The following is a 12,032-nucleotide window of genomic DNA, read 5'->3' on the forward strand; positions in this document are numbered from 1 at the left end:
CCCTTTTTTCTATTCAAATAGGAAAAAACTAAATTTAACTTTTTAATTCAATGGCTACAGCAACTATAGTATTATTATTATAGTATTATTAATTTTATCTTAAGTCAACAGGGAGCTCACATTCAATATCAATTTAAATCGATTTATCTCATTTTTTTTCCTAGACAGCACAAAAATATATATTTACTATGGTAGGAGCAAGATCTGTGTGTCTGTTCGTTTGTTCGAAATCAGGGTTAGACGTTAGGATAAAAGATTGTTTCTAATGAGACTCTGAGTCATGGCGTATGACATGGTAAACCGACACTCTAATACCTGCACCAGTTTTAGGTATTTCCAACTAATTGCGCAGCTACTTGGTCTCTGTGATTTTTCAATACATCCGACGATCTCTCATATCACACCAGACTGCCAGGATGCTAGTATAGGCTGTATGATAGAGACACCCCTATACATTATTTTCTCTCCAAAGCGTGGCAAGAAAGCGTTACTTTTTAGGCTAACTACAGGACTCTTGTTACTCGAATCGAATTTGAGAACTTGCACTGACTTGACTTTTTACCTTATATAGAACTTTTGATGTACTACAAAGCAAAATCTTTATATAAATTATTTACGTTAAGTGGAATTTATGTAAAAGAAGGTTGATGTAGTAGGAGGGTCAACTGTGGTTGCTAACTGTAACTGCTCCCAGTGCCTTCACATAAAGGATCTTTCAATCAAAATCTGACCCTAAAATGATGAATCTTTCATCAAAAGAGTTTTCCGATTCCCAACAGGCAAAAACCTAAAAGCACTTCAACGCTTTCTGTGAACAGTCATGGTTGTTAAGAATTTTGAAGATATTGATGCTGTCATATCTAAGATGTGCTTCAACACTACAGCCTGACCTTGACCTTCATGAAAGGATTAAAACAGCAATAAAAAATTATTAACGCTATTCATTCACATTGTGAAATATTCTAGAAGGTATGTGACCGATTACACGATGAGTCGTTCGGCCAGTCACATGATTAGTCACATGACCAGTCTTGCTAAATCATAGCGACACCAAGCTTTCCAAAAAGGTATCAACATATGTATCACTTGTGATGCTTTGTTATAAAAACACAACAAAGACTCTCCGCTCAGAATGAACGTTTCTTACCTGTGGTGATAGGACATTTGACATAGTTGAGTTCCAAGTTGCTCCAATGGTGCTGATGAGTTCTGCTGAGGTCTGACATCACCTGACTAAGAGCGTTTGCTCGTTGTGTGGTCAAGTTACGTAGAGTGGCATTACTGTTGAGCCAGCCCATACACGGAGTCACCTAAAATGAAAGCCGAGTGTATATATTAATATTAACGTCAAATGTTACACGATCACATAGAAGTCACATGATCACATAGAAGTCTCGTGTTGAGGTTGGAACCTATGCATGAGGCGTAACAAGAATTGATGATAGCCCTGACACTAAATATAAAATTATAACCCTTTGTTAAACAATATACAAAAATGCCTTGAATAATGGCCACAAATCCGCCAAGGGTGATATCATAATCTGGCTTTTCTTGTTAAAATACTGAGTTCATTAAAATGATAAACGCTTATAATAAACTTGTTATCTGGCATAACGCTTATGCACACCAAGATACTAATGCTATGATGCTCCTATGAGTTATATAACTTCAAAAAGGATACATACATTCAACTCTATGAAGGAACCCATGAGCTATACAACTCTATCAAGGAACCTATGAGCTATACAACTCTATCAAGGAACCCATGAGCTACACAACTCTATGAAGGAACTCATGAGCTATACAACTTTATGAAGGAACTCATGAGCTGTACAACTCTATGAAGGAACCCATGAACTATACAACTCTATGAAGGAACCCATGAGCTATAAAATGTTACTATGCGCTATACCAACTACTCAATGAAAGAGACTATGAGTTTACTACAAAGATCTATGGAGAAATATTTATGGAAGGATACTTCTATTGTAATAATCAATATGTGAATGACAGGAAATGAAGTGTTTGCAAGAACATGATGATAGCCAAGATCAGAGTCTAGTACTAACATGACAACAGATCCCCCTAACCGAAATGAAGCCTACTCTATGCTAGCTAATAGTAACAGGTACAGGCAACTTTGTGGCATGAACTGGAGTTGCTGTTTAAAACGTGCAAGCTTATAGTTCAATTTGGAGTCAGTTGAGTTTGGAGTCGCCCTGTTTCATTTTCGAAATGTATTATAGAGTTTGACATGAAATAAATTACCCGCATGCAGTTCCACCAGTCATATATGTCTGGATATTTGAGATCTTGTCTTAACCTGCCGAAGGGGTGGTACCGGTTTTCGAGGAACTTGAAGAGAAAGTCACCATCAGCCATTCCTACTATAAGTACTTTGCTGCCAGAAGGTACAATCTTGTTCTATAAATAGGATTGATGGTGGATGGTTGACAAATACAAGCTTGACGAGCATGAAGAATGTGACAGACCTGATTAGGTGGCTCATAAGAGGAACATTCGAGCTTGATGTTAAGGGCACTCTAGATGACTGGAATGGTATAAAATACTAAATCCGTATGAATGACACGACAGTAAACGTGTCAGTTTTCAAAAGATATGGCAGCCGAAGTTTTTAAGAGTGGGAACATCAGAGCGTCAGATATCATTATCTTTTACAGATTTCGTAGAGAGACTTTATTTATCTTAAAGCAAATGACAAACCAGAGCAATTTCAGACATTTTGTTCACTTGTACTTACAAGTTCCTCAAACAGCTGCACGAGATTGTCATGCATTTCTTTGTCTGTGGTCATATACTTGAGTGTCTCATCGCTAGGTTTACTGCAAATAGAAATGTAATTTACAACAGCTGCCAAGCAGGGCAGTATCCACCTGGTTGAAAATGGTACAGCAGGGAGAGTTCAAGAGGGTACCGAGCGCCTTTTCGGTGGGGGAGGGGGGCTCGGGGGTGCTCCCCCGAGAAAATTTTTAGTATAACTAGTCAAAATGGTGCAAATCTAGCACACTTTGCTCCTGATGGGGCACATGTTCTAACAAAAAATTTGACATTATAATCCAGTTTTCTTAATATAAAACTGTTTATTGAGATTGTCTTTAACGCTTATTAAAAATATAATGTGAATGAGAGCTGCTAAAGGGGTTGGCCACAGCTAGCATGAGGTAGAATTATCACCGAGTACAATGCTGAATGGTGTAGGAGATGAGTAGTCTCCTATGAAATAATTTAATTAAATAATATTGTAGAGTTAAAAAGTAAAATCAATAGAGCACCATGTTAAAAATAATGTACTTATACTATAGTAGTCTATAATACTGAGCAAGTAGTACCTAGTAGATTTAAGTTTGAGCTATGCATGTTACATGCATAGCTCAAACTTAATTTATTTCTATGAACAAAATCTTTTGTACATAAGCATTAATTTACATATCTACTACTACAAAAAATACAACCATGTACAATTGTCTCTGTAAGAACTGCTTGGAAGCATTCCTTTCGGTAGAGTCCAACGCTATAACCTTGCCGTGCGAGCTACCATAACGATCGTTTTTCTCTGTATATTCCATGTATTATAAAAGTCTAAAAAGTTTACATCACTTCTATTATCTGAAATATTGTTATTCTAATCACACCAAAAATCAATTACATTCGGAGAATCAAATAATATTTTATTTTACCGTTTTGAAAGTCGAGCTGATGTTGACTGGTATTTCCAGCTTTTATTCTTTTCCAAGGAGGCGCGATTTCTTTAGCACAAAGCAACGCCTTTCGGATAATAGTTTCATATCTTAATTTATTGACTAATATCTTGTTGATGATATTTAAAACTTACTAGCATTACGAGACGGCAGCTTTATAAAAGCGACGTAAATGCTGTTTCCCCATGCAACCGATAAACGAAATTTTGGTCATTTTCGCAGCAAAAGTATTAAAATCAAGCAAAAATGACGTGAATTCCAGGATTTTGAGCCTCAAAAAATGGTACTGCCATGGCAGTAGCTGCAGTATAGGAGGAAACAGCCCAGCTGCCAAGCTACAACCTAGCTAACCTCTCCAAACTCTCCCTGAGCAACATATTAACCCACCCGGTCACTACAGCAGAGTTCACAACTTAATTTTCTATGGATCAACTTTTTTCTAAGAATATACCACAAACCGCGGAAGTAGAAAATGAGCTATAAGATTTGAAAAGGCAAGAAACCATCGATGAGGCTGCTGGTAAACCTAACAAATCAAGGCAAAATGGCCTGGAAAAGGAATTTATACCACAAAATTTTTTGTTATGATATGAATGTGTTGACATTTTATAAACTACTATTAAAACCAGACAAATACTGAGAGTACATAATCACTGTGATAACTGAGAGTACCCAAGAAGTAACACCTAACAGCCTACACATACATATAACAACATTCACATCCATATAACAACCTACACATACATATAACAACATTCACATCCATATAACAACCTACACATACATATAACAACCTATACATACATATAACAACCTAAACATACATATAACAACCTACATGTACATATAACAACCTACACATACATATAACAACCTACACATACATATAACAACCTACACATACATATAACAACCTAAACATACACCTAACAACCTACACATACCTATAACAACCTACACATACATATAACAACCTATGGATACATATAACAACCTATACATACATATAACAACCTAAACATACATATAACAACCTACATGTACATATAACAACCTACACATACATATAACAAACCAAAATGTACATATAACAACCTACACATACATATAACAACCTACACATACATATAACAACCTACACATACACCTAACAACCTACACATACCTATAACAACCTACACATACATATAACAACCTACACATACATATAACAACCTATGGATACATATAACAACCTACACATACATATAACAACCTACACATAAATATAACAACCTACACATACACATAACAACCTACACATACATATAACAACCTACGCATACAAATAACAACCTACGCATACATATAGCAACCTACACATACATATAGCATCCTATAATAAGTATAACAACCTACGCATGCATATCATAACCAAAAATGTGTACATACTTGTTGCAGACATCATTGCCAACAAGCTCTACAATGAGAAGTAAGGGATAGTCAGTATTTTTGTCAATTCGCAGCTCCCTTGTCACATTTACTATATCCTTTGATTCACGACCTACAAAACATGCAGCAACACGATGTTCGACCTATATACATGTAGATACAAATCTTTAAGATCTTATAAATGCATTCATTGACTAGCCCATATGTGAACATTGCGGGTATCTACTATCTCAGCCTTAACTTACACAGCATCGCAGTAAGTTACACCTCGACTTATGATCACCTTTAAAGTACGGATTTTTGGACATACAATGTAAAATTTTTGCAAACACTTGGTTCCACATATGACACCTGAAATTTCTAAAATCACGAAAGTAAAAAAACTGGCAAAATTAAAAATACAATGCAAATATCATTAAACATAAATTTTGTTAATTTAACTTGTCTGGTGTAAGTCTAAGTAAGTTACGCTGCGTTTAATCATCACCTAAACCTACACATTGTAGGCCTACTGTTTCCTTCACGAATCTCTAATCTACCAATAAAAACTTCATTTTACTGACTGTTACTTTACTGGATTTTGTAGTATAAAATTTAGGTTGCAAATTTAGATTTTTAAATAGTTTTAAATGATAAATTTGTTTTAGTGTCATATGTTATTGCTTGGAACATTTATCGCTATTTTTTGTGACCTGGAACAATATACACAAAATCTTTCTTCAAATATATGATAGTTTCGACATACCAAATAAATATTGAAACAGGTTAACTTTGTGCATCGAGATGGAACTCTTGTTGAAACGAGTTAACTATAACAGACTAGAATACCACCTAATATAATGCCCTGGCATCCTACCATTTATTGCAAGGTTCTGGTAGTTCCTATGGTTGCAGCGATTCCTCTTAAACAAACGATAATAGAGAGAATCAGTTTGTCCCGGAGCCACACTCCAGGTACTGTTCATGTAGCCGGTAACAAGAGAGAGCTGTGGCCAGTCTAACTCATTCTCAAGAGCAAACGGCAGGTCGTGTAGCGATGCCTGCAACCAGAACAGTAGTTATTCTATTCATATTGCAGAATTTACCTGCTCTGAACTGTAAAAGAGCAGGCAAACTGTCTCCTGTATACGCAAGAAAATGTGATGAGAAAGAAAAATTCGGACTGGCAGATTTCCAATAGCAAACATCAGTAGAGTATTGCCCATCAATTTACAAGACTGCAGAGTGAGAGAATGTCAACCGAATTCTCGACACCTAATGCAGCGTGTGAGCAGGGCTACAGGGCTGATGTTATCAAGAACTACCCTAGGACACTTATGTATTTGCAGCATCTACTTTCGCGTTTTCGCGGTGTCATCCTCTCGCGAAAGTTTCATGTGCGAAACTAAACTATCTTAACAAACGAGCGAAAAAGCGAAACTAAATAGCTTTGTTCATTAATACTGTATAATGGAATTTTATAACGACATTTATTTTAACGTTTTTGACGACCACTATAGCATCGTTAAAATATAAACCAACAAAATAATTTGACTGTCAAAATTTATTACGTATTTATTTTGCAATTAATTATGATTATTTTCCCATTAGGAATGATTTATGATGATAGGAATTTGATGTCAATGCACAAGCATTAGTAGCGTTATCGTTTGCTGGGGACATCAATCAATGCAGTGAGCACCGTGTGTTGAAAGAAAATAAGACACATGCACTGACACTCGCAGTACTACACAAGCAGCATGGCTCTGGAAAGGTTTGGATTCACCACTGACACCTCTTCAATAACTTGTCATTTTTTGAGATTTGTTTTGTTTCAAGTGATGTGATTGACGAGACGTTTTTAAATTAAAATAGGCAAAACATGACTGCAGTTAAAACGCTCAGAAAAAAGACATCTTTTCCTTTTGAGCGTTTTAACAAAGATCAATTTTGCGGATTTTATTTTAAGTTCATTCGGAGGCTTGTACGCTTTCGATGGGACATGGCCAAGCGGGTGTTTGATAAAACTTAATCTTCTGCAAACCTTTATAAAAGTCGTTAATAAAAATATTTTGCCTCTGATGATGATAATAATGATGCCTAAGAACTACTAGAAGTTGATGTTTGTCTCTATGGCTCGGAATGAAGTGATATTCTACAGCGATAAAAACCGCGTCCATGGCCGTTGGGCAAATAACTTTTCGAATAAATGATGTTGAGGTCGAGTTATCTGAAGGAATTTATCGTTGCGCTGGAACTGACCAAACAAATCCGTTTGAGTTGACCTTGTGTTTGAGATAAAATGTTACATTTTATCTGAGGGCGAGTTATTCGAGTTGGACTGTACTTACCGTAAAAAATTCCCAAAAAGTTGGGGCGGCTCAGCCGGCCAGCTGCCCCAGTGAAAACAGGCCTGTTGATAGTCCAAGAAACAAATGGCAGCAAGCGATCAAATTGCATGATCGACCTTGCCCACACCATTCTACCTGCGGTTCACAATTACAAACTAGTCGCAAATTGAAACTTTTTTTATCGGTGAACTGAACCTGAGGAATCTAATTATGTTTGTTCCACTGCATTTATTTTCACATCACTATATTTTCGCACTCATCAGAGCTGCGAAATTAAGTTGCTTCGAAATTTTACTCTGTGAGCTACTCACGAAACCAAATACTAGCGAAATATAAGTGTCCTAGGGTACTCATCTAACAGCAAGTAACAAGTTTGTGAAGGTGATGAAGACAGTTTCTTTACAAATGCATTTTATTGCACAAACCGATAATATTTCACCAAGTAATGTATCCATAGCCTTGTGTTTGTTGTGATTGGCTATATATGGCCATTGGTGATAAATATATATGACTATTGGTGTTTGAAATATCTAGCTATTAGCGTTGGATGTGTATTTTATTAGTGTTAGACGTATATGGCTACTAGCTGAATGCCCGGCATTACTGGATAATAAAAAGTCTTTGCATAACTTATTTTTATGTAACACATACAATATACACCATTCTAACTTGTAAACTTCCTATCAGGAGAAAAGTGTTTTTGTGCAGTTTAAATAAATTAAGAGAAAAAATAATGAGTACATAGATTTATGTGTATAAAAAAGTTTGCTGTTGCAGCAGAAGCTCGTTGTATTCAAATGATTTTGATGGACGATACTGGTACCTCTCGATACTGGTACAAAAGAAAGAAAATGAGATATCGTACTGTCTTGGCCTGATACTTTTTCTGACCAAATGGAGAGAGAATGTAGAGGCAATTCCCCTTCCAGATAATACAATTGTCCATTTGAAAAGTATTTAGCTTTTACAGAAAAAGCTTTTACCAAACCCGGAAATAGGAGTGTAATGGCACATTGTAATTGAAACACCACATTTAAACATTACAAATTAAAAAATTGTTAATGGGGAAAAACATAAATTTTTAAAAAAATTCTTACAAAATGACAATAGTAAAAGGTAAAAAGAATTTATAAAAATGAGTGCATATTTAGCGTGTGCAATCGTGATAAGGATATACCTATATGTAAGGGTGTTAGAAATAATAATAAGAAGGGCTTAGCCTAGTGGTCAGACGGACTTGTTTGTAGACTTGCGATTGGAATGTCGCTGGTTGAAAACCTCCACAAATCGGATTTTTAATAGCTGCATTTTAACCGCTATAACTGGACACAGGGATTAAGACAAAAAACAAACAAACACTAAGATCTACATATATAAAAGATTCGTGTTGGACATCTATGCTATTGGTGCTGCAGATCTATAGCTATTAATGTTGGATGTATAATTTATTAGTGTTAGGCATCTATGGCTATTAGCGTTGGACATCTAGTTATTAGTGTTATTAAAACTCCCTAAGCAAAGGGAATGTGAGGTATATACTTGGGATATATGTGAGGCATAGGGGTATATACTTGGGATATATGTGAGGCATATGGGTATATACTTGGGATATATGTGAGGCATAGGGGTATATACTTGGGATATATGTGAGGCATATGGGTATATACTTGGGATATATGTGAGGCATAGGGGTATATACTTGGGATATATGTGAGGCATATGGGTATATACTTGGGATATATGTGAGGCATAGGGGTATATACTTGGGATATATGTGAGGCATATGGGTATATACTTGGGATATATGTGAGGCATAGGGGTATATACTTGGGATATATGTGAGGCATAGGGGTATATACTTGGGATATATGTGAGGCATAGGGGTATATACTTGGGATATATGTGAGGCATAGGGGTATATACTTGGGATATATGTGAGGCATAGGGGTATATACTTGGGATATACATGTATGTGAAGTGGTACTTTTTCACCTTGATTGGGGCACACTAAGGGACATGAACACTGGGCCTGGTTGGATACTTCAACAGTCGATAAAGGCATGTATGGCAATGCATTAGTGAAGACTGAACAAAAATCTTTGCTAAATATTTTAATGATTGGACGCTTGCCTGTTGCATGAATACCAAATTGTTATAATGGATTCATTCATGGGTTGATTGCTGTGTCAGCCACATATACCTAAAATCAGTGAGTAGAGGATAACTCCAAGTTCATGGATACGGGTGGAACCAAGCACTGTAAATGCTTATCACATACCACAATATATATTGTTTCAATATGTAGTCATGTGTATCCGTCCGGAATACACATATAGAACCCAAAAAGGCTGCAACTCTACCTTTTCCAAGTTCCTATTCACATATGCAAAAGTGACTACAGAGACCAGAATTGATATTCATTCGCAAAGCGCAATAGCTTACAATCAAAAAAACTATTTTTTTAATATCTTAATATTATTTGAATGGGATGAGCTGCCTAAAACCTGTACAGCGTAAACTGTGATATGGCACCTTTGTCAATAGTTGTGGATCGAACCATTCCTGAGGGGCGTGGAAATGGGCTCCCACAGAGTCTCCTATTACTACCACTCCTATCTGACCTGTGCCGTCACAGAACTGCTCTTCATATGATTTTCCTGTCTGGTTGTCAAATCCCTGTATCAAAATACTTTACAGTGTACAGCCAACATGTGCTGTTTATTTCATCCAATAAATTACAATGAAAGAGCTTTTGTACATAGATTTTCTGTGTTTAATCTATTATTTTACACTGCTATGCAGGACATATCTTATTCAACAAATGAAAGAGAAGCAAGAATTTTACTAACTCTCGTTGCACCCTAATTCAGCTTTGCATGAGCTTAAATCTACCCCTGATTTTATACAGCAAATGAATATTCAAGTTTTGCATATTTGATGTAATGCAGTTAAGTGATATAACATGTCAATATATATATATTATCCAAGAATTTGTGACGATGATGTTAGTAGTGTTGTCCTTATTACAAAAATATATATTACATTGAGATTTTAAAAAGATAAAAATAGAAGGCTCTGGGTTTATTAGAAAAAATTGTTAAGAAAAACTTAAAAGTCAACCGTGAGTACATATAAAAACCATCGAGACAAAGATCAAAGACAAAGATAGACTCAAATCACAGAAGGACTTACATGTATGCTGTCAGAAGACTAGTATAACACAGAAACAAGTGGCACAGAGGGACTAGTGTCACATAGGAACTAGTGGCACAGAGAGACTAATGTCACAGAGGGACTAGTGTCACAGAGAGACTAGTGTCACAGAGGGACTAGTGTCGCAGAGGGACTAGTGTCACAGAGAGACTAGTGTCACAGAGGGACTAGTGTCACAGAGAGACTAGTGTCACAGAGAGACTAGTGTGCCAGAGGAACTAGTGTCGCAGAGAGACTAGTGTCACAGAGAGACTAGTGTCACAGAGGGACTAGTGTCACAGAGAGACTAGTGTCACAGAGGGACTAGTGTCACAGAGAGACTAGTGTCACAGAGGAACTAGTGTCACAGAGAGACTAGTGTGCCAGAGGGACTAGTGTCGCAGAGGGACTAGTGTCACAGAGAGACTAGTGTCACAGAGGGACTAGTGTCACAGAGAGACTAGTGTCACAGAGAGACTAGTGTGCCAGAGGAACTAGTGTCACAGAGGGACTAGTGTCGCAGAGAGACTAGTGTCACAGAGGGACTAGTGTCACAGAGAGACTAGTGTCACAGAGGGACTAGTGTCACAGAGAGACTAGTGTCACAGAGGAACTAGTGTCACAGAGAGACTAGTGTCACAGAGGGACTAGTGTCGCAGAGAGACTAGTGTCACAGAGGGACTAGTGTCACAGAGAGACTAGTATCACAGAGGGACTAGTGTCACAGAGAGACTAGTGTCACAGAGGGACTAGTGTCACAGAGGGACTAGTGTCGCAGAGGGACTAGTGTCACAGAGAGACTAGTGTCACAGAGGGACTAGTGTCACAGAGAGACTAGTGTCACAGAGAGACTAGTGTGCCAGAGGAACTAGTGTCACAGAGGGACTAGTGTCGCAGAGAGACTAGTGTCACAGAGGGACTAGTGTCACAGAGAGACTAGTGTCACAGAGGGACTAGTGTCACAGAGAGACTAGTGTCACAGAGGGACTAGTGTCACAGAGGGACTAGTGTCACACAGAGACTAGTGTCACAGAGGGACTAGTGTACAATATGCAATATATAAAATGTAGCACACTTAAGACCACAACATAGACATCCTAAGCAGCCTGCTAACGCAAAAATATCTAGTTTTTTAACTATTATAAAAGATACGAACAAATTAAACTACAGACTAAAATACAAGAGAATAGAATTACCCAAATGCCGTTGCAATTCGAATCATAAGACACGTCATGGAGTAATTTGGGTCTACAAATAATAAACAAGTTAAGTTTTTAACCGTTATTCTACCATCCTTGGCAATACACATCAAACATGAGTAATGTAAACGCATAGCTATTTCAGACATGAACATACGCTT

The 12,032-nt window shown here is 37.0% G+C and overlaps 1 protein-coding gene across 1 annotated transcript in view; it reads right to left on the bottom strand.

The window, feature by feature from the left end:
• LOC137390233 (acyloxyacyl hydrolase-like) overlaps positions 1–12,032 on the bottom strand; it is a 28,897-nt gene that overhangs the window by 3,257 nt on the left and 13,608 nt on the right. Inside the window, exons 8-14 of the mRNA XM_068076549.1 lie at positions 11,869–11,920; positions 10,013–10,156; positions 6,007–6,190; positions 5,151–5,262; positions 2,762–2,843; positions 2,269–2,424; positions 1,148–1,310 (exon numbers count right to left, since the gene is read on the bottom strand). Of these exons, the coding sequence (XP_067932650.1) occupies positions 1,148–1,310; positions 2,269–2,424; positions 2,762–2,843; positions 5,151–5,262; positions 6,007–6,190; positions 10,013–10,156; positions 11,869–11,920 (893 nt within the window). The remainder of the gene's footprint in view (positions 1–1,147; positions 1,311–2,268; positions 2,425–2,761; positions 2,844–5,150; positions 5,263–6,006; positions 6,191–10,012; positions 10,157–11,868; positions 11,921–12,032) is intronic.

The sequence above is a fragment of the Watersipora subatra genome, chromosome 3, assembly GCF_963576615.1.
Source record: "Watersipora subatra chromosome 3, tzWatSuba1.1, whole genome shotgun sequence".
Taxonomy (NCBI): domain Eukaryota; kingdom Metazoa; phylum Bryozoa; class Gymnolaemata; order Cheilostomatida; family Watersiporidae; genus Watersipora; species Watersipora subatra.